General features: G+C 41.7%; 2 protein-coding genes across 2 annotated transcripts in view; one reads left to right on the forward strand and one right to left on the reverse strand.

Annotated features, from left to right (window-relative positions):
• Positions 1–2575: 2575 nt before the first annotated feature.
• On the reverse strand, positions 2576–3346 carry LOC116748523. Its single transcript, XM_032621670.1, is given in 3 exon segments — positions 2576–3191; positions 3193–3307; positions 3310–3346. Coding segments are annotated over 3 exon segments (768 nt in total).
• Positions 3347–9570: 6224 nt separating this feature from the next.
• Positions 9571–23304, forward strand: part of USP6NL (USP6 N-terminal like) — a 144655-nt gene continuing 130921 nt past the window's right edge. Inside the window, 1 exon segment of the mRNA XM_032623105.1 lies at positions 9571–9701. The gene's annotated coding sequence lies outside the window, so the exon portion shown is untranslated.

Below are 23304 nucleotides of genomic sequence, written 5' to 3' on the forward strand. Positions count from 1 at the left end.
TAGGATTTGCTTTGGAGATTTTTTTCCCTCTATGTCCTATGTTCTTCTGTTCTCACCACAAATTGTACTTCTGGCCTTAGTTATTATGGCATCCTGAGGATTTAAACATATACTTTTACCTTGGGCAACATTTTAAGTTTTTTTCATTAGCATAATGCATAACTTTTGCAAAAATGAAATGCAAATATCCATCTATCTTATTCCATCATAATGTGTGAGACATAGTTCTAAACCTTTGTTTTTTGTTTTTGCGGTATGCGGGTCTCTCACTGTTGTGGCCTCTCCCGTTGCGGAGCACAGGCTCCGGACGCGCAGGCTCAGCAGCCATGGCTCACGGGCCCAGCCGCTCCGCGGCATGTGGGATCTTCCCGGACCGGGGCACGAACCCGTGTCCCCTGCATCGGCAGGCAGACTCTCAACTACTGCGCCACCAGGGAAGCCCCTAAACCTTTGTTATTTTTGAAATATTTTAACTGGTAACATAAACTGTTACTCCATACTTTTTTTTTTTTAACTTTTTGGTGCTTTATGGATATCAAGCTTTTACACTTTCTCCAGTTAATACCTGAAATTTTATTGGAATGAATATAAAAGTGGAGTGAGCATAATCTAAATATAATTTTTAGGGGGTTGGTAAAATATGCCCTGTGGGTCAAAGCCACCTATTTCCATGATAAATTTCTAGTGGAATACAGGCACACTTATTCTTTTACATATTGTCTATGGCTGCTCTCATGTTCATTATCTTTCCCCTTTAAGAAAAAGTTTGCCCATCCCTCATTTAGAGGAAAAATGATTCTATCTTTATTTCCTTGCTAATCATTGACATAAATTCTATATATTTATCATATGCCATAGATAAGGGAATTTGCATGCCTGCCGCGTGTCAAGCACTATGCTGGGGATATAAAGACAGAACTTTGTGTTTACTGTTTAACAATAGCTCCAAGACGGTTAATAAAAAAAAATTCTGGGAAGCCCCTAAAGGTATACCTAAGAACAAATACAGGTTTTATACTGAGGTGACGCAATTCATTGATGACACTTTGACTTGGGGAAAATGTGGGTTTTTCTGAACCTTAATCATGCTATTATTGTAGTATAAAATTGAGTCAGTGGTGCTCATAATTAGGTCCAAAGTAAAGTTTTCAAAAAATTACCCATAAAATTTATGGAAAAACATATCTGAAATTTCCACTTCGTTTTGCCAAATAAGCCTGGGGCTGAGGTTGTTCATCCCAAATCCCATTAACTCATTAACTAGTAACTCCGGGTTCTTGTTTATGATGTTTGCGAGGATGTCCCTTGAAGAACATCTCTTGCGTGTCTCTGTGGTCCCCAAGGCCTCCTGAAATGATGAGAGCACAACCACAAATATGGTGATTTAATTCAATAAATGTTTATTGAGGGCCTACCATATGCAAAGCAATCTGCTGGTCCAGTGGGGGCTAAAAGGCTGTATGAGAGGGGGCTCCTGCCTTGCAGAAATTCAAAATTTCCCAAGCTGGGGGATGGCTAATCAGAGCATTCCATAATTTTTGGAGAAGTGTCTTGAGTGTTGAAAAAGTTACCAATGTCCTGCTGTCCCGCCAGCTCCTGATCTGTTTTTACCCCAGTTCATTTCATATATCAAGCTATTTATGGCTTTGTTTTGTTTGCTTTTTGTTTTTGCCTGCACTGTGCGGGATGCGGGATCTTATCAATAGTTTCCTGACCAGGGATCGAACTCGTGCTCCCTGCAGTGGAAGCGTGGAGTCTTAACCACTGGACCGCCATGGAAGTCCCACTAGTTTTGGATCAGGATCATTAAACACTGGTCTTCACAAATCTGGCTTAAATGTATGTAGGAAGACCCAAAGGGAAGTATATACATTGTATTTTCTTAAAGAGTGTACAAAGGAGATCACAACATTTGTGAGCTAGAAGGAGAAGCCTTAGAGACCATTTGAGACCTAAGCTTATGCAAGGTTCTCAAGGTTGCATCCTTTGGAAGAGGCCGTGACCCCGCCTCCTTCCTCCCCTCCTCTCCCATAGTGCACACAGCTCCCAGTTTCTTGGTGTCAGTTTTCAGCAGCTGGAAAAGAGAGATAATAGCCACCATGCAGAGTTGCCAGCTTTAGTAATTCTAGTTCCTGGAATCAAGGACAGGAAGCCTTTTAGTTATTTGCGCACCCTAACTTTGCTAGCTTCTAGTGAATAAATCATTTAACTGCCAGCTAATTACAGTATTGGAAAGTTTACATCATTCATCTTTTTATGGAACCTCTTGACGGACGATTCTGGAGATTAAAACTCTTGACAATTTCCATGATCTAAAAAAGGAAAGCTGACCTAGAGAAATACGGGACAAAAGATCAGCATTTCAGAAGTCTCAAGCAGCAATGGGATCTTACACAGTAGCCTATTTAAAGTGGTGCTGATTTGAACACTTAGATTAAGTTCCTGGAAAAAGACAGAAATGTGACTTTTGTCAGAAGCAGTGCCATTTTATTGAATGAATGATAATTTTGCACTTTCTAAGTACCATGCACTTGCTTCCAGGAAACAACCCTATGAGGCAGGTACTATTGTTATGTCACTTTACAGATGAAGAAACCGAAGAAAGTGAGGCATAGGGAAAAAGTGTCCAAGGTCCTGACAGCTGGTCAGTAGTTGAGCCAGGAACGAAACACGTCCATCCCTCGACCTGCCAGTTGACACCAGCTGAAGCCGGTCGTTTTCGCGCAATGCCTCGAAGCCCCGCTCCAGGTCCTGGCTCTCCAGTGCCGCCCGGGCCCTCCCTCCCTCCCTCCCTCTGGGTTCCAGGAGCCACTTCTGGCCGCGCATCCGGGGGAACGGCGCCCGCACCCGGCAGCCCGGGCAGCGCGCCCCCGCGGCCGGCGGGAACGCGGAAGCTGCGCGCACGTGCCGCCGGGAAGAGGCCGACCGGGCCGCCCCAAGATGGCGGCGGCCGCGGCCGCAGCGGCGTCGGTTGGCAGCGGCCCGTGAGGCGGGCGGGGCCGGTGGCGCGGAGGCGGGGTCCCGGGCGAGCCGCCCTGGGAGGCGGGGGCCGTTTCCATAGCGGCGGCAGGAGGTGTCGCGCCGGGCAACTTCCTGGTTCCAGGGCTCGGCTTCGCCGGGATCCTCTTGGAAGGGAAACAATGGGGCGGAGGGCACTGCGGTAGCCGCCGCCGCGCCGGGACCTCCTGGGCCCCCGGGACTCCCCACGCTGCCTCCGCCGACGGGACCGTCCGGAGGTAAGTTCATTTTCTCCTCTCCCCCCGCCAGAGGCCGGCGGCGGTGGGGCTCGGCGCGTTTCCTCCAGGCAGGGACTCGGAGTTGGCCCCGGGGAGCCGGACGCCGCCATTCCCGGCCCCGGGGGAGGTGGACGGAGCAGCGCTCCCCGTCCCCGCCCTCCAGGGGGACTGGCTCCGGAAACGAGCGCGGCCTGGAACCCCCTGGAACCTGGACGGCAGGGTGCTGCGGGTGTGATTGGCAGGTTGGCGGGCGCGATTGGCAGGTTGGCGGGCGCGGGGTAGGGGGCGCAGGGGGGCGTGCGGGGAGGGTTTGGCGGGGCCGGCGCCCGAGGGGACCTGCCGACCGGTGAAGGGGGTCTCTGGAAGGGTCGGGGGTCGGCCAGGTCCGCGGGGAGGGGAGACCCACAGCCTCTCCCTACCCCCGAGCAAGTTTCGGTCCCCGGGAGACGTGTCTCCCTTGCAAGTTTCAGTTGCGTCCTCCAGAGTCCAAGTGGGCAGGACTGAGGCAAACTTCGTTCTTTTAAATTATTGCCTTCCTGCCGTGGGACTTCGTTTCGACTAGGCAAGGGGAGGATGGGGTGAATGAGGGCTTTGGAGAAGCTGGAAATCTCTGCGCCTTTGCAGAGTTTGCAAAATAGTTTGGAGCTCACAGCCGGGTGTTGGTGCGGCAGTTGTGATGCGGCAGAATGGTTACTCGCAGGTATTTTAATGCCAAGAAATGTGAAGAGTCTATGAATCCACGGGTGGACATTTCTAGAAATTGAAGATTAAAGTCTGCCCGCCCCCCCCCCCACCCCTTCATTTTAATCCACGGATGCTTTTTAGTCAGTAGATTTCAACCTGAGTTAAATGAGTCCCTTACGGGACTGGGAAGGAGTTTTGAATTGGGGCAATACCCAGTCATTGGAAATAAGGAGACACATAGAGAAAAAGTGGGGACATGGTCTTAAATATTTTGTTTGCTGGAAGAAAGTGATTTCAAGCCTGTATTAATTCATTTATAAATAGAAGTAAGTCTTTGGGATAGATATTTAATGTTTCGTAGCACAGAGAAGTTGGACAAAACTTTAGATATCACCCTGGCCAACTCCCTCACATGTTGAATCTATGAGAAGTTCTGTTACAGGGAAGTCAGGGTACTTTTTTCTTCTGTGCAGTCATCTTAACAAGAATCAAATTAGCCAGCATCAAATGGACAGTGGTTTATTTCTCACTCTGTCAGACCCGAAAATTAAGAAAAACGTTTCTGAGCTTGCTGTTTTTTTTATAGTAAAGTCTGTAGACATAGTCTAGTTTATTACTTAAAGTGGATGTTGTTGACCTATGTTATATTCCACATAGGTAACTGAAATATGTCAAAATATGAGAAAAAAGCTACACTAATAAAGGTATAAATTAATTTAAAAAGGAAAACCAGAGCCTTGATTCCAAGTACAGATATTCTGAGTTAACAGAAATTCCTTTGCTGATTACCTATTTAAAGAATCACTGAGGTGTCACAAGGGCATTCAAAGAAGCATCATTTCCCAAACATTAAGAACTTGGGCCCTGAGTCTTGCTGTTGGTGCCTACTTAGTGTTTTTAGCTAGTCTGTCTGACTCTCTGGCATCCTTGTTTCTGGTGAGAATAGCTCATTACCAGTTGTAACATTGTTTTGACATGAAATAGCTCCTCTGGAGGACAGCTGCCATTGGTTAAACAAGCCAGTAAGCAGAAGTGTCGGCTTTGGCACCATCTGTTTTTTTTAAACATCTTTATTGGAGTATAATTGCTTTACAATGGTGTGTTAGTTTCTACTGTATAAAAAAGTGAATCAACTATACATATACATATATCCCCATATCTTGGCACCAGCTGTTAATTGGCTGGTCATCCTTGGGAACCAAGACAACTTCCTGGCATGGCAGATCCAAGTTGGACTTCCAGTGCCAGGCAGAGGTTGTGTGTCAGGCTTTGCCTTCATGTTGCATCTCTCTCAGGTTACTGTTACCTTTTGTAGCTAGTGAAGATGGGTGAAAAAGAGGCCAGTAAATTTAAGCTAGTGGCAAGCTGAAATGAAACAAAATTACTTTGATTTGTAAATGCCAGGAATGTTAAGGCAGTTTGAAGCTGGCAAAAAAACTTAGCCACAATACCAAAACTTTAGGAATTGCTGCTTCAGTTAGAAAGTGGCAAGTGATTACATTTTCTGGTTTATGTTTGCAATTTCACTTCAACCATCCTTGTTTCGCTTTAGCACAATGGTATTGTTACACCAACAATCCTCAGACCATTTATTACCAGAAGGGTATAGTTTGTCCCTTCAGTGTGATTTTGAAAGGCATATTGCATTGTTAGATATGATTTCCTTATATTTAGTGTCTCATTTTTTTTCCTTTAGAAAGTGTCTCAATTTTTACAGTGGAAGTCAATACAAAAATAATATACATTCGAAAGAAATCTGACTTCTAGCACACTTCCTTATAGTACATGGGCATTAGAGCACGGGAATTAGAGTCACAAACTTGGAGTCTCAGCTGGTCTCTGCCATTTCCAGGTTATGGTATTTAATGCAGATAACTTAATTTTTTAAAGCTTGTTTCTTTGTAAAATCCGGGGGGGGGATCATAAATTCACACTTGTTTGTTTATTCAACATATATTTTTTGAGTGCCTTATTGTACCCATGACCTTGTGTTAGGTACCTTGTTTTCAACAACAGGAGGGATCAGTCCTTTGAAGTAAAGTACGGGGAGCTATAAAACCTGTCACCAGGGAACCTAACTTGATTGGGAGTGGCAGGGCAAGCTGTCCTGAGGAAGTGGCTGGTAAGACCTGAAGGATGAGGAGAAGATGGCAGGTGGAAAGGGCAAGTGGGAGGGTGGGACGCTTTGAGTATGAGAGAGAGCGCGTACATGGTCCCTGAAGAGAATGCTTGTGTGTTAGTTCCCTCTGTGGCACATACACCACCACTGTTAGTTGTGGAGGGAAGGTAGGCTCTTGGCCCCGTGCTCGCATCATCTGAACCAGGTGAGAACAAAGGTGGCTCAGCCTTTGTAGAAAGGGAGTTAGTCGAGACGACTCTCACCTCGCTAGACTGGAGATGAGTCTGCACACTTTGTGTCTCCTTTCATAACTCTGGCACTGGTTACTTGATAGTTCTCATATCTGTTAAGTGGTAAATAAAAGGTTCTTTGATTTCTTTAGCGAGATGCTGTATAATATGAGTGTAGTGTTTTGATTTAATTTTGATAGTATTTTCCCTTGGAAGAGCTTAGACCCCCCCCCCCTATTTAAAATATCTCCTCCTCACAAAATGCAAGTAGCAATCCACTGTAAAATTTTTTTTAAAAAATTAGTAAGTGGCAGGTAATTTCATTTGCTTATAGGACGCTCAAGAGTGACTCTGGAGTTTCATATCTTGTTTGGTTAAGTATCTTTGGCTCTAAAGAGATTAGTTATTCTCTGATAGAGGTATATGTTGCACCTGTGTCTTGCTGACATTGATACTAGTGTAGAAAAAGTTTTAATTTTATCCTGGGATTTCCCTTCACTGAATTAACAAGTGAATTAAAAAATATTAGAGCAATGTTTTTCATGAAATAAGTGAAAGAATATCATTTTAAGCTTCTTAACTACATTAATTTTGGTTAGTACTATTATATAGATCAGTAATGGCAAATTAATATTTTATTGCGGAATTAATGCAGCATTTATAAGCCAGTTGGTTCTCTGGATTTTTTGTTCCTGTTTCTTTTTGTTTGGCTTTTGGATGTTTTAATGATTGTTAGCATATCTGCAGTTACATAAGAAAAGATAAGGTGAAATAAGACTTTGAAAAGTCAGTGACAATGGAAAAAAATGGAATGGATGTGGAGGTTAAAATTTACGAAGTTTAGGTATGTGAGTGGGGGCTAGGTATTTCTGTGTATTTTGCTGATGGCTCTTATAGAAATGAATTGGCAGATACCTTGATATTAATGGTTAAAAATTAAGCATCTCACCTGTTCCATGTTCCTTTTCTCTTTCTAGATTTGTTTTGGATTGATTTTAAAAAATAATTATTCCATTTCCTCCTTTTTTATTAGCTTGGGATTATATATTCTTTTACTCTTTTACTCTTTAGTATTTGCCTGAGAAACTCTAATCTTTTCTCTACTTATCAAAGTGTAGCATTAATTGAGACTTTCACCCTTTTTCCAGATAATGTTAAGGCCTTTAAAAACATGTAAGTCAATTTCTTTCCTATTTTTTAAACCTATTTCATTGTTATCATGTTTTTAAATGCATATATGTATTATACCCCAAGGACCTATTTCTGTTGTTTTGTACCATTATTATTCAGTTAGACTTAACTGCCTTTCTTTTCCTTTGCTCCTTCTTGTGATACTGACCTTCCTTCTGAAACAATTTTCCATCTGCCTGCAGAATACCCTTTAGTATTTTCTTTAGAGTGGATTTAGTGTTTAAAAAATTTCAGTCTCTTAGTTTGTCTGAGAATGTTTTTATTTCACGTACATTCTTGAAAGATACATTTTGCTAGGTATAGAATTCTAGATCGGAGATACATACATACATATATTTGTATATTAGTTCTTTGAAGAAGAGATTACTCTATAATCCTTGTTTCTATTGAGAAGCAGCTGCGGTTTATCACTTTGTTGGTAATTTGTTTCTTTCTCAGGCTATTTTTAAGATTTTCTTTTTGTCTTTCAGATTTTATTTCAGATGATGTCCTCTCCCTCCCCCGCCCCTCACCCCCCACCCCTTCCTTTTCTTGCTTGGGCGTATACCTGTTAATGCTGTTACCTGATGTCTTTCATCAGTCTTGGGTAGTTTTTAGCTGTCATCTCTTAAAATATTGCTTCTCCCCATTTCGCATGCTTAATCTTTCTGGGACTTCGATTCCAGTGTTAGGTCTCACTGACTCCACTGTGTATTTCACCTGTCTTCTAGGTTTTCTATTTTTTTCTTTTTTTCTGGACATTTTCTTCTGGCCTATCTTCCGGTTTACTAAGTTAGTCTTCATCTCTGTCTAATTTGGTCTTAAATGTGTTCATTCTCTGGGTTCTTAATTTTGGTTATTGTGTTTTTCATTCTAGAATATCAGTTTGGTTCTTTTTAAAATCTGCTATGCTGCTTTTATAGTTACTAATTCCCTATCAAAATGTTCAAGCTTTGCATATATCTCTGTGGACAGAGTAAGCATGTAACTCTGTCCCAGAGTCCTGCAGGTTTTTTCTGTCGTCTGGTATTTCTCAAGGAGTCTCATCTCCTTGTATGCCTGCTCATCTTTGATTGTGTACTGTTCACTGTATTTGAAAAATTATTTCTAGAAGTAATTATAGATTTAGATAAGGATTTTTCTGTTGCTTTTGCCAGGCACTTAGGATCACCTTGATCCAAATTGAGATTTTTTTTTAGCGTCTGTGCAAAGGCTGGTTTAGTTTACTTTTGTGTTATTCTTTCTTCTGGAATTCAGCTTTTTGAAGTCTTATTCCAAAGCACGGGATGGCTCCCTTGGTGGCTCTTGTACTCTGACATGTTGTCTTCCTAGGTTGCAAGGCTGCCTAAGTGCATTTTAGCCTCTCAGGCACCTCCCTTGATTGGGCAAACATTTCCGGGAGGAAAGAAGCCCCAGGGTACCATGGTCCCCATTTTGGATTCCTCTTCTTAGACTGTGGCTGGTAATTCCTCATTATCTTGTTAGCTCTTTGATCGCCCCACCCCTCCCTACCTTTTAAAAATTAAGGTGTAATATACGTATAATAATATGCACTAATCTTAAATGTATACCCTGAAGAATTTTTATAAATGTAATTAAGTATATAATCACACCCAGTGTAACGTATAGAATATTTTTGCCACCCAGTAGGCTCTGTCACACTCCTTCCCAATCCATGCCACCTTCCTCCCTTACCTCAAGTAACAGTTACTCAGTTTTCTCTCACCATAGAAGTTTTCTAGTTTTTCGTCAAAATGGTATCATACAATATGTACTCTCTTGTCTGACTTGTTTCATTCAACATTGTATTTTATCAGTGAGATTCAGCTATGTTGTTGCAAGTGGCAGTAGTGTTTCTTTTTTATTGCTCTGCACTTTTTCTAGTTTACTGTGGCTTCAAAAAAAATTGCTTCAAAACTCAGTGACTTAAACAATGACAACATTTATGTTTGTCACAAAACTGCAGTTTGGGCAACGCTTGTCTCTGCTTCATTTAGTTTCAAGTAGGGCGGCTCGAAGGCTGGGCCTAACGTTATTTGAACGTTTGCTCCCACAGCTGGTGGTTGATGATAGAGCATCTTAGGTGGCCTGAGTTTGTCACTGGGTGGTGGCCGGTTGCCAGGGCGGTCGTCCTGCACAGGCAGCCCGGGGAGGGGGGGATGTGGAGAGCCAGATGGACGCTAGGTCACCTGTTAGGAACCGACCCAGGTTTAGAGAGAGCAGAAACCTGTTGATGAGAGATGCAAGGTTCTGGAACAACATGTGAGTCGAGAAATATTACAGTGACTGTTATTGGAAAATACTGTCTGTCATAGTAGTAACCTAACATACGAATGTATCACAATTTATTTCTCCATTCTACTTTTAATAGGCATTTGCATTATTTCCAGTTTTGGGCTGTTATAATAAACCTGCTATGAACATTCTTATACATGTATTTTGTTGGACATATGGACTCCTTTCTTTTGGAAGTATCCCTAGAAATGGAATTGTTGAGTAATAGGTAGATAAATATTTAGCTCTTGGAGTTACTGCCAGTTTTTCAAAGTTGTACCAATTTTTACCCTCTGATATTTTTAATAATTAAAAAATATACTTTATATATACATTTATATATATATATTTTTTGGTCTAGGTTTTTGTCTTTAAGGTTGGTGTGTAATAATATGTGGTTTAGTTTTGTCGGAAATGCAGGTCCCTTATTTTGTCTTTTATGTAACTTTCATGTGTTTGTGTTTTACTTTCCCAGCTGATGATTAGTTATTGGAAAATAGAGGCTAAGTAGAATAATGTGGTTGTGAAGTAATAGACTCATTTTGAAAGCAGCATTTTAGAATATGTATTCAAATTAGTTACCATTAGTAGACTACATTAGTTGCTGAAGAGAAGTTTCTTTTTAGAAATTGCTTTTTAGAGATATGAAACCCTATTCATCATCAATTTATATCACATTTTATTATCAGTTTGAATTCTAAGCTCCTTCACCAGACTTGCTTGGGAAATATTTTTCTTTTCTTTTCTTTCTTTCTTTTTTTTTTTTTTTTAAGAAATATGCCCTTCCAGACATTTCACTATTTTAAAAAAATTAATTTATTTTTATTAATTTTTGGCTGCGTTGGGTCTTCGTTGCTGCGCGCAGGGGCTACTCTTCGTTGCGGTGTGCGGGCTACTCATTGCAGTGGCGTCTCTTGTTGCAGGGCACAGGCTCTAGGCGCGCTGGCTTCAGCAGTTGTGGATTGCGGGCTCCAGAGCACAGGCTCAGTAGTTGTGGTGCACAGGCTTAGTTGCTCCACGGCATGTGGGATCTTCCCAGACCAGGGCTTGAACCCATGTCCCCTGCATTGGCAGGCAGACTCTTAACCACTGCGCCACCAGGGAAGCCCAATATTTTTCTTTTACAAAAACTTTTTCCTACAAAGTTGATGATCTGCCATCACTGAGGATTGCCAAAAGAATATCATCTGGATTCCCCCTTTGAATTTAGGATTACCTTTGATTACTTCACTGTTAGTAGTCATTTTGACTTTCTTCCAAGTGCCCTTTGAATCTGCCATCCCCCTCCCTTTTTAAAACATAACCAACATTTTAGACCAGTTTTTTCCAGCTCATACTTGGTTTATTGCAATAATTTATTAATTGAGTCTACTTATAATGCTGAGGAAGTTAGAACCTTTCTTAGTTATCCATTGATCTAAAATTAGTTTTTAGGTCACAAACCTTACAGTGCTAGGAAGAGAACTTAAAAATTATGTTTCAATTCCTTTATTTTATAATAAGACCAAAAATGGATCCATGCTCATGCATGTGTCAAATATATGAGATATTTAGTTTATGAAAGCATTTTTTTTGTCATGCATAATCCCTTGACAATCTTGAGTGGTAGCCAGGTTGAAAAAGCTAACTTCTCATTTTATGGATAAAGGAACCAAGGCTCAGAGAAGTGAAGTGACTTGATCTACATTCCTAGAGCTGGTTAATGGCAGAGCTGGACCACTTTCATCTTGGACTTGCTGTATGTTGAGTGATTTTCTTGCATTCTGCCATCAGCTTGCTGAATTCCAATTTTATTGACATCTTACATGAATTTTCCTCTTTCTACCTGTATACATTTACATTTTTTTGCCCGTACATTTACTCATTTTAACTTAGTATAGGGCCTTTGCGTGAGCTGAAGCCCTTGACTCCCATCTTCTTTAGGACTTTTGTCCTGACTATGTTCTGTTAACGGCAGGGTGGCTGGGATCAGGTTTGTCTCGATTGCTGTATCTCAAGCCCTTTGAGAAGTTTTTACATGTTGTAGAGCTGAATTAGTATTTATTGAATGGATGGATGGATACATTCTTGTGTTTAGAATCCAGCTAGATGTAAATTCCTTAAAGTTGGGCCTGGAATCCTGTCTACTTTTTAATCCTCATAGTGTCTGCAGCAGTGCTTATATTATACTTAGCTGTATGTAATTTTTAATTGACTTTTTAAATGAAGCCAGGCCCCTGAAAATCAGAGATACTGTACCCTTCATTCTAGCTTTTATCTGTAGACCTCAGGCATTATGCTTAGTTCTGGTAGGATGTATCAAGTACGTTAGGCAAATGTGACATGTAAGCAAATTATAAGCTGCTTTTGAAAGGCCCTGCGTCTCTGTAACTGAGATAGGAAAGGAAGCCTTGGGAAGGACATTTGTTTTCCTGAATACCTAGAAGTTGACGCGTTGACCAGTGTAAAGCTACTAGAATTCGATAAGTCCTTCTGGAAACCTAACTTAAATTCTACCTGTAGAGGGGGAAATCAGACCTGGTTCTTATCTGATGCTTCATTAACATACACGTGTAAACAAGCCTAGGAAACCGAAGGATTTCTCATTTTGCCCATCTCCTTCTCTGATCTTATTAGCAGGAAGTACTTTGTTGATTGAGTGAATGGGGTAAATAAACCTTCTACTCTAGCTGTGATAGAAGATTTGCTTTACTTCTCTTGAGCAGGGAAAATGCTGAAAGCCGTGGGAATTCAGCACTGTGTTTCAGGGGGTGTAAACTGCAGAAAGAACATTCTTTATAGAAAGCTCAAGAATTGTGAAAGTACAGTGGTGAGACCATCCATGTCAATGAATAATGACTTTAAATATTAACTAAAGTTTTCTTTATCTGGCATGAGAAGACATTACCCTGGAATCTGCCCTGACATATTTATTTGAACTAATGAACTGTGCATCTGAATTAAGAAGGGAAGGTACTAGAATTGCTAGGATGTGAGTTCCACGAGGATGGGGTATTTGTTTTGTTCGTGGCTGTGTATGCAGAGCCTAGAACACTGTCTGGCTCGTAATAGCTGCTCAGTAAATATTTATTGAATGAATAGTAAATTTTTATATTATCTGTTCATTTTAAATTTAAAAATTGAACATTAATCACTTTAAGTATTGGTTTATAAGCCTTTGGGGAAATACATTTAAGTTGGTTGAGGCATCATTTCTGATACTTCTTGCTGATTGTGAGAAAGTGGCACAAAGCACATTGGGGAGCATTCATTCACTCACTGTCATTAAATTTCTTTGCGATGTTTTTTAAATGGATGCATGAGACTCCATTACATATAAATTAACAATTCATTTAGTCAGTCCCTTATTATTACACATTTAAGTTGTTTATACTTTTTTTTTCTGTTACAAATAATGCTTCAATTAAGACAATTTTCTTAAGCTTTTTCTTGGGATGGTAGTCCAATGCATGGCAATTCAGCAAAACAGGATCTAGGAATTTCTACTAGAAAATGAACTTGTATTATACAGCTGTGAAGGTGAGATCAGAATCTTCATTGATCAGATAGCTGAGAGCAGATGCACAAATGACACAGCTCTTTGGGAAGGCTAGCTGCTTCTACGTTTGGATAATGTATAATCATCAGTCTTTTCATGTAAATTCCCTCTTGCATTTTATAGTGGACCTGGCTATCACTTGTATTTGTCTCTTTCTCTTAAAGAATAAGTGAGTCAGGGCTTCCCTGGTGACACAGTGTTAAGAATCCGCCTGCCAAGGCAGGGGACACGGATTTGAGCCCTGGTCCGGGAAGTTCCCACATGGCCGCGGAGCAACTAAGCCCGTGTGCTGTAACTACTGAGCCTGCGCTCTAGAGCCTGCGAGCCACAACTACTGAAGCCCACGTGCCACAACTACTGAAGCCCACGCACCTAGATCCCGTGCTCCGCAACAAGAGAAGCCACTGCAATGAGAAGCCCACACACCGCAACGAAGAGTAGCGCCCACTCGCCATAACTAGAGAAAGGCCATGCGCAGCAATGAAGACCCAATGTAGCCAAAAATAAATAAAATAAAAAATAAATTAATTAATTAAAAAAAACGAATGTGAGTCACTACAACTCTTTCCGCCTCTTAATTATGGCTTAAAGATTATAAATGCATTTAACTCTTTTATACATGTGATTACTTAACATATGTTGTCATTTTTATTTATAATCATTTCATTTCTGAATTTTGTTGGAAAAGTTTTGCTTTTTCATATTAAAATATATATTCATACAAAGGACTATATGTAATGTTATGTAAGGTCTAATAGAATGATATTTGTACTGTCCCCTCCCTCAGGTTAAGTGGTAGAATGCTAGCACTACCCTCTTGGCTCACACCTCCCTACAACTCCTCTTCTATCTTACTCCTGTCCCCAGAAACTCTGGGATCCAGCATTCTCTTGCTTTTCTTCTTTTTTTTTTTTTTTTTTTTTTTTTTTGCGGTATGTGGGCCTCTCACTACTGTGGCCTCTCCCGTTGCGGAGCACAGGCTCCGGATGCGCAGGCTCAGCGGCCATGGCTCACGAGCAGCCCAGCTGCTCTGCGGCATGTGGGATCTTTCCGGACCGGGGCATGAACCCGTGTCCCCTGCATCGGCAGGCAGACTCTCAACCACTGCGCCACCAGGGAAGCCCCACCCTCTTTTTTTAAAAAATCGTGAATTATATACTTATTTCTGTTGTAGCTTGCTTATTATCCTTAGTTTTACAATTTGAACTTGTTTTTATGGTAACTTTATCTGTGGAAATTCTTACGAGACCTGGGTTAAGAGTGCTTTCTCCCAGAGAAGAATCGCAACTGAGGACACTGTCAACCCAGGGCCACTTAATTTCTAGGCTTGAGATTTTCACAATGTACAAATAGTATGGATTTGAACTTGATACCCGTGTGAAGGTTGGTTTTGGTTGCAAACTTCCAGGGAATATTCCCCTTCTCCCAAAACACCAGTAAGCCTAGACGCAGGGGAGAATTTTTCTCTAGTCTCCGTTTGCAGTAGATTGTTTTTTCATAGTTTATTCTTTTTTTTTTTTTTTTTTTTTAAACATCTTTATTGGGGTATAATTGCTTTACAATGGTGTGTTAGTTTCTGCTTTATAACAAAGTGAATCAGCTATACATATACATATGTTCCCATATGTCTTCCCTCTTGCGTCTCCCTCCCTCCCACTCTCCCCATCCCACCCTTCCAGGCTGTCACAAAGCACCGAGCTAATATCCCTGTGCCTTGCGGCTGCTTCCCCCCAGCTATCTACCTTACTACGTTTGTTAGTGTGTATATGTCCATGACTCTCTCTCGCCCTATCAAAACTCACCCCTCCCCCTCCCCATACCCTCAAGTCCGTTCTCCAGTAGGTCTGCGTCTTTATTCCTATCTTACCCCTAGGTTCTTCATGACATTTTTTTCCCCTTAAATTCCATATATATGTGTTAGCATACGGTATTTGTCTTTTTCTTTCTGACTTACTTCACTCTGTATGACAGACTCTAGGTCTATCCATCTCATTACAAATAGCTCAATTTCATTTCTTTTTAAGGCTGAGTAATATTCCATTGTGTATATGTGCCACATCTTCTTTATCCATTCATCCGATGATGGGCGCTTAGGTTGTTTCCATGTCCTGGCTATTGTAAATAGAGCTGCAATGAACATTTTGGTACATGACTCTTTTTGAATTTTGGTTTTCTCAGGGTATATGCCAAGTAGTGGGATTGCTGGGTCATATGGTAATTCTATCTGTAGTTTTTTAAGGAACCTCCATACTGTTCTCCACAGTGGCTGAACCAATTCACATTCCCACCAGCAGTGCAAGAGTGTCCCCTTTTCTCCACACCCTCTCCAGCATTTATTGTTTCTAGATTTTTTGATGATGGCCATTCTGACTGGTGTGAGATGATATCTCATTGTAGTTTTGATTTGCATTTCTCTAATGATTAATGATGTTGAGCATTCTTTCATGAGTTTGTTGGCATTCTGTATATCTTCTTTGGAGAAATGTCTATTTAGGTCTTCTGCCCATTTTTGGATGGGGTTGTTTGTTTTTTTGTTATTGAGCTGCATGAGCTGCTTGTAAATTTTGGAGATTAATCCTTTGTCAGTTGCTTCATTTGCAAATGTTTTCTCCCATTCTGAGGGTTGTCTTTTGGTCTTGGTTATGGTTTCCTTTGCTGTGCAAAAGCTTTGAAGTTTCATTAGGTCCCATTTGTTTATTTTTGTTTTTATTTCCATTACTCTAGGAGGTGGGTCAGAAAGGATCTTGCTGTGATTTATGTCATAGAGTGTTCTTCCTATGTTTTCTTCTAAGAGTTTGATAGTTTCTGGCCTTACATTTAGGTCTTTAATCCATTTTGAGCTTATTTTTGTGTATGGTGTTAGGGAGTGATCTAATCTCATACTTTTACATGTACCTGTCCAGTTTTCCCAGCACCATTTATTGAAGAGGCTGTCCTTTCTCCACTGTACATTCCTGCCTCCTTTATCAAAGATAAGGTGTCCATATGTGCGTGGGTTTATCTCTGGGCTTTCTATCCTGTTCCACTGATCTATCTTTCTGTTTTTGTGCCAGTACCATACTGTCTTGATTACTGTTGCTTTGTAATATAGTCTGAAGTCAGGGAGCCTTATTCCTCCAGCTCCTTTTTTCGTTCTCAAGATTGCTTTGGCTATTCGGGGTCTTTTGTGTTTCCATACAAATTGCGAAATTTTTTGTTCTAGTTCTGTGAAAAATGCCAGTGGTAGTTTGATAGGGATTGCATTGAATCTGTAGATTGCTTTGGGTAGTAGAGTCATTTTCACAATGTTGATTCTTCCCATCCAAGAACATGGTATATCTCTCCATCTATTTGTATCATCTTTAATTTCTTTCATCAGTGTCTTATAATTTTCTGCATACAGGTCTTTCGTATCCTTAGGTAGGTTTATTCCTAGATATTTTATTCTTTTTGTTGCAATGGTAAATGGGAGTGTTTTCTTGATTTCACTTTCAGATTTTTCATCATTAGTATATAGGAATGCCAGAGATTTCTGTGCATTAATTTTGTATCCTGCTACTTTACCAAATTCATTGATTAGCTCTAGTAGTTTTCTGGTAGCATCTTTAGGATTCTCTATGTATAGTATCATGTCATCTGCAAACAGTGACAGCTTTACTTCTTCTTTTCCGATTTGGATTCCTTTTATTTCCTTTTCTTCTCTGATTGCTGTGGCTAAAACTTCCAAAACTATGTTGAATAAGAGTGGTGAGAGTGGGCAACCTTGTCTTGTTCCTGATCTTAGTGGAAATGCTTTCAGTTTTTCACCATTGAGGATGATGTTTGCTGTGGGCTTGTCATATATGGCTTTTATTATGTTTAGGAAAGTTCCCTCTATGCCTACTTTCTGGAGGGTTTTTATCATAAATGGGTGTTGAATTTTGTCGAAAGCTTTCTCTGCATCTATTGAGATGATCATATGGTTTTTCTCCTTCAATTTGTTAATATGGTTTATCACATTGATAGATTTGCGTATATTGAAGAATCCTTGCATTCCTGGAATAAACCCCACTTGATCATGGTGTATGATCCTTTTAATGTGCTGTTGGATTCTGTTTGCTAGTATTTTGTTGAGGATTTTTGCATCTATGTTCATCAGTGATATTGGCCTGTAGTTTTCTTTCTTTGTGACATCCTTGTCTGGTTTTGGTATCAAGGTGATGGTGGCTTCGTAGAAGGAATTTGGGAGTGTTCCTCCCTCTGCTATATTTTGGAAGAGTTTGAGAAGGATAGGTGTTAGCTCTTCTCTAAACGTTTGATAGAATTCACCTGTGAAGCCATCTGGTCCTGGGCTTTTGTTTGTTGGAAGGTTTTTAATCACAGTTTCAATTTCAGTGCTTGTGATTGGTCTGTTCATATTTTCTATTTCTTCCTGATTCAGTCTTGGCAGGTTGTGCATTTCTAAGAATTTGTCCATTTCTTCCAGATTGTCCATTTTATTGGCATAGAGTTGCTTGTAGTAATCTCTCATGATTTTTTTTATTTCTGCAGTGTCAGTTGTTACTTCTCCTTTTTCATTTCTAATTCTATTGATTTGAGTCTTCTCCCTTTTTTTCTTGATGAGTCTGGCTAGTGGTTTATCTATTTTGTTTATCTTCTCAAAGAACCAGCTTTTAGTTTTATTGATCTTTGCTATCGTTTCCTTCATTTCTTTTTCATTTATTTCTGATCTGATTTTTATGATTTCTTTCCTTCTGCTAGCTTTGGGGTTTTTTTGTTCTTCTTTCTCTAATTGCTTGAGGTGCAAGGTTAGGTTGTTTATTCGAGATGTTTCCTGCTTCTTAAGGTGGGCTTGTATTGCTATAAACTTCCCCCTTAGAACTGCTTTTGCTGCATCCCATAGGTTTTGGGTCGTTGTGTCTCCATTGTCATTTGTTTCTAGGTATTTTTTTATTTCCTCTTTGATTTCTTCAGTGATCACTTCATTATTAAGTAGTGTATTGTTTAGCCTCCATGTGTTTGTATGTTTTAAAGATCTTTTCCTGTAATTGATATCTAGTCTCATGGCGTTGTGGTCGGAAAAGATACTTGATACAATTTCAGTTTTCTTAAATTTACCAAGGCTTGATTTGTGACCCAAGATATGATCTATCCTGGAGAATGTTCCATGAGCACTTGAGAAAAATGTGTATTCTGTTGTTTTTGGATGGAGTGTCCTATAAATATCAATTAAGTCCATCTTGTTTAATGTATCATTTAAAGCTTGTGTTTCCTTATTTATTTTCATTTTGGATGATCTGTCCATGGGTGAAAGTGGGGTGTTAAAGTCCCCTACTATGAATGTGTTACTGTTGATCTCCCCTTTTATGGTTGTTAGTATTTGCCTTATGTATTGAGGTGCTCCTATGTTGGGTGCATAAATATTTACAATTGTTATATCTTCTTCTTGGATCGATCCCTTGATCATTATGTAGTGTCCTTCTTTGTCCCTTTTAATAGTCCTTATTTTAAAGTCTATTTTGTCTGATATGAGAATTGCTACTCCAGCTTTCTTTTGGTTTCCATTTGCATGGAATATCTTTTTCCATCCCCTTACTTTCAGTCTGTATGTGTCTCTAGTTCTGAAGTGGGTCTCTTGTAGACAGCATATATAAGGGTCTTGTTTTTGTATCCATTCAGCCAATCTGTGTCTTTTGGTGGGAGCATTTAGTCCATTTACATTTAAGGTAATTATCGATATGTATGTTCCTATTTCCATTTTATATATTGTTTTGGGTTCGCTACTATAGGTCATTTCCTTCTCTTGTGTTTCGTGTCTAGAGAAGTTCCTTTAGCATTTGTTGTAAAGCTGGTTTGGTGGTGCTGAACTCTCTCAGCTTTTGCTTGTCTGTAAAGGTTTTAATTTCTCCATCAAATGTGAATGAGATCCTTGCTGGGTAGAGTAGTCTTGGTTGCAGGCTATTCTCCTTCAGCACTTTCAGTATGTCCTGCCACTCCCTTCTGGCTTGTAGGGTTTCTGCTGAGAGATCAGCTGTTAACCTTATGGGGATTCCCTTGTGTGTTATTTGTTGTTTTTCCCTTGCTGCTTTTAATATGCTTTCTTTGTATTTAATTTTTGACAGTTTGATTAATATGTGTCTTGGCGTGTTTCTCCTTGTATTTATCCTGTATGGGACCCTCTGTGCTTCCTGGACTTGATTAACTATCTCCTTTCCCATATTAGGGAAGTTTTCAACTATAATCTCTTCAAATATTTTCTCAGTCCCTTTCTTTCTTTCTTCTTCTTCTGGAACCCCTATAATTCGAATGTTGGTGCGTTTCATGTTGTCCCAGAGGTCTCTGAGACTGTCCTCAGTTCTTTTCATTCTTTTTTCTTTATTCTGCTCTGCAGTAGTTATTTCCACTACTTTATCTTCCAGGTCACTTATCCGTTCTTCTGCCTCAGTTATTCTGCTATTGATCCTATCTAGAGTGATTTTAATTTCATTTATTGCATTGTTCATCGTTGCTTGTTTCATCTTTAGTTCTTGTAGGTCCTTGTTAACTGTTTCTTGCATTTTGTCCATTCTACTTCCAAGATTTCGGATCATCCTTACTATCATTATTCTGAATTCTTTTTCAGGTAGATTGCCTATTTCCTCTTCATTTGTTAGGTCTGGTGGGTTTTTATCTTGCTCCTTCATCTGCTGTGTGTTTTTCTGTCTTCTCATTTTGCTTATCTTACTGTGTTTGGGGTCTCCTTTTTGCAGGCTGCACTTTCGTAGTTCCCGTTGTTTTTGATGTCTGTCTCCAGTGGCTAAGGTTGTTTCAGTGGGTTGTGTAGGCTTCCTGGTGGAGGGGACTAGTGCCTGTGTTGTGCTGGATGAGGCTGGATCTTGTCTCTCTAGTGGGCAGGTTCACGTCTGGTGGTGTGTTTTGGGGTGTCTGTGGCCTTATTATGATTTTAGGCAGCCTCTCTGCTAATGGGTGGGGTTGTGTTCCTGTTTTGCTAGTTGTTTGGCATAGGTTGTCCAGCACTGTGGCTTGCTGGTCATTGAGTGAAGCTGGGTGCTGGTGTTAAGATGGAGGTCTCTGGGATATTTCCACCGTTTAATATTATGTGGAGCTGGGAGGTCTCTTGTTGACCAGTGTCCTGAAGTTGGCTCTCCTACCTCAGAGGCAGAGCCCTGACTCCTGGCTGGAGCACCAAGAGCCTTTCATCCACACAGCTCAGAATAAAAGGGAGAAAAAGTAGGGAGAATTAGTAGAAGTATGAGTAAAGAAAGAAGGAAAGGAGGAAAGGAAGGAAGGAAGAAAGAAGCAAAGAAGGAAAGAAAGGAGGGAGGGAGGGAGGGAGGGAGGAAGGAAGGAGGGAAAGAAGGAAAAAAGACAGAAAGAAAGATGATACAGTAAAAATAAAATAAAGTATAATATAGTTATTGAATTAAAAAATATTTAGAAAAAAAAAAAAAAGGGACGGATAGAACCTTAGGACAAATGTTGGAAGCAAAGCTATACAGAGAAAATCTTACACAGAAGCATACACATACACCTTCACAAAAAGAGGTAAAGGGGGATAAATCATAAATCCTGCTCCCTGAGACCACCTCCTCAATTTGGGGTGATTCGTTGTCTAAAGGAGGGAAGGAAGGAAGGAAAGAAAGAAAGAACGAAGGTAAAGTATAATAAAGTTATTACAATTAAACTTAATTATTAAGAAAAAGAATTTTTAAAAAAAAGTCATGGACGGATAGAGCCCTAGGACAGATGGTGGAAGCAAGAGTATACAGACAGGATCTCACACAGAAGCATACACGTACACATTCACAAAAAGAGGAAAAGGGAAAAAAATCATAGATCTCGCTCCTAAATTCCACCTCTTCAATTTGGGATCATTCCTTGTCTATTCAGGTATTCCACAGATGCAGGGTATATCAAGTTGATTGTGGAGCTTTAATCCACTGCTTCTGTGGCTGCTGGGAGAGATTTCCCTTTCTCTTCTTTGTTCTCACAGCTCACAGGAGCTCAGCTTTGGATTTGGCCCTGCCTCTGCGTGTAGGTCGCTGGAGGGCGTCTGTTTTTTCGCTCAGACAGGACGGGGTTAAAGGAGCCGCTGATTCGGGGCCTCCGGCTCACTCAGGCCGGGGGTTGGGGGATGGGGGTAGGAGGGGCACTACGTGCGGGGCGGGCCTGCGGCTGCAGAGGCAGCGTGACGTTGCGGCAGAGGCCGGCGTGATGTTGCACCAGCCTGAGACCCGCCGTGCGTACTCCCGGGGAAGTTGTCCCTGGATCCCGGGAACCTGGCAGTGGTGGGCTGCACAGGCTCCGCGGAAGAGGGGTGTGGAGAGTGACCTGTGCTCGCACACAGGCCCCTTGGTGGCGGCAGCAGCAGCCTTAGCGTCTCCCGCCCGTCTCTGGGGTCCGCGGTTTTAGCTGCGGCTCGTGCCCGTCTCTGGGGTTTGCGCTTTCAGCCGCGGCTCGCGCCCGTCTCGGGGGCTCGCGCCTTCAGCCGCGGCTCGCGCCCGTTTCTGGGGTTCGCGCTTTTAGCCGCGGCTCGCGCCCGTCTCTGGAGTTCCTTTAAGCAGCGCTCTTAAACCCCTCTCCTCGCGCACCAGGAAACAAAGAGGGAAGAAAAAGTCTCTTGCCTCTTCGGCCGGTGCAGGCTTTTCCCCGAACTCCCTCCCGGCTAGTCGTGGTGCACTAACCCCTTCAGGCTATGTTCAAGCCGCCAACCCCAGTCCTCTCCCTGAGCTCCGTCCAAAACCAAAACCCGAGCCTCAGCTCGCAGCTCCGCCCGCCCCGGCGGGTGAGCAGACAAGCCACTCGGGCTGGTGAGTGCCGGTCAGCACCGATCGTCTGTGCAGGAATCTCCCCGCTTTGCCCTCCGCACCCGTCGCTGTGCACTACTCCGCGGTCCCGAAACTCCCCCCTCTGCCTCCCGCAGTCTCTGCCCGCGGAGGGGCTTCCTAGTGTGTGGAAACTTTTCCTCCTTCACAGCTCCCTCCCACTGGTGCAGGTGCCGTCCTTATTCTTTTGTCTCTGTTTTTTCTTTTGCCCTACCCAGTTACGTGGGGAGTTTCTTGCCTTTTGGGAGGTCTGAGGTCTTCTGCCAGCCTTCAGTAGGAGTTCTGTAGGAGTTGTTCCACGTGTGGATGTATTTCTGGTGTATCCGTGGGGAGGAAGGCGATCTCCGCGTCTTACTCTTCCGCCATCTTCAAGGTCCCCTCAGGAGCTCAGCTTTGTACCCGGCCCTGCCCCTGCGCGCAGATCGCTGGAGGGCGTCTGTTTTTTTGCTCAGACAGGACGGGGTTAAAGGAGCCGCTGATTCGGGAGCTCCGGCTCACTCAGGCCGGGGGTTGGGGGATGGGGGAAGGCGGGGCACTGCGTGCGGGGCGGGCCTGCGGCGGCAGAGCTATTCTTTTTTATTGAAGATTTAGTTCTTCAGGGACCAGGCTTTAAGTGCTTATCTTTAGTCTGACTTCCCATATTGTGTAGTATGAAGCTTTTGCTTTGTCCCATGCATGACTGTTAACACTGAAAGCTCTTCAGCATTATCCAATAGAATTTTCCATGATAATGGAAATATTATATATCTGTGCTAATATGATAGCCAGTAGTCACCTTTGAAATGTGGCTAGTGTGACAAAGGAACTGAATTTTAAATTTTAGATGCTTTAAATTAATTTAAAATTAAAAAGCTACATGTGGCTAGTGGCTCAGTATTGGACAGTATAGCTTGGTTATGGGGGATTGTCAGTGCCTCTAGAGCAGTTGCTGGCATCATTGCCCACCTTCCACTCTCTATTTGTGCTCCTGTTTACTTTTTTGGTCTCTGAGGACATCCCTTGTGAGCTTTGCTATGCATTCAAAAGGATAATTCTTACATTTTTATCAAGCATTTTTAGGTGTCATGTAGCAAAAGGGTTCTCAAGCCGTTTGGACACAAGAATTGCAGAAAGGGAAGTCTCTTACAGCTTTATTTTATTAGTTAGTGAAGTACTTACCTTTTTTTTTTTTTTAAAGAAGATGTTGGGGGTAGGAGTTAATTAATTTATTTTTTCTGTGTTGGGTCTTCATTTCTGTGCGAGGGCTTTCTCTAGTTGTGGCAAGCGGGGA

Source organism: Phocoena sinus, chromosome 2 (genome assembly GCF_008692025.1).
Source record: "Phocoena sinus isolate mPhoSin1 chromosome 2, mPhoSin1.pri, whole genome shotgun sequence".
Taxonomy (NCBI): Eukaryota; Metazoa; Chordata; class Mammalia; order Artiodactyla; family Phocoenidae; genus Phocoena; species Phocoena sinus.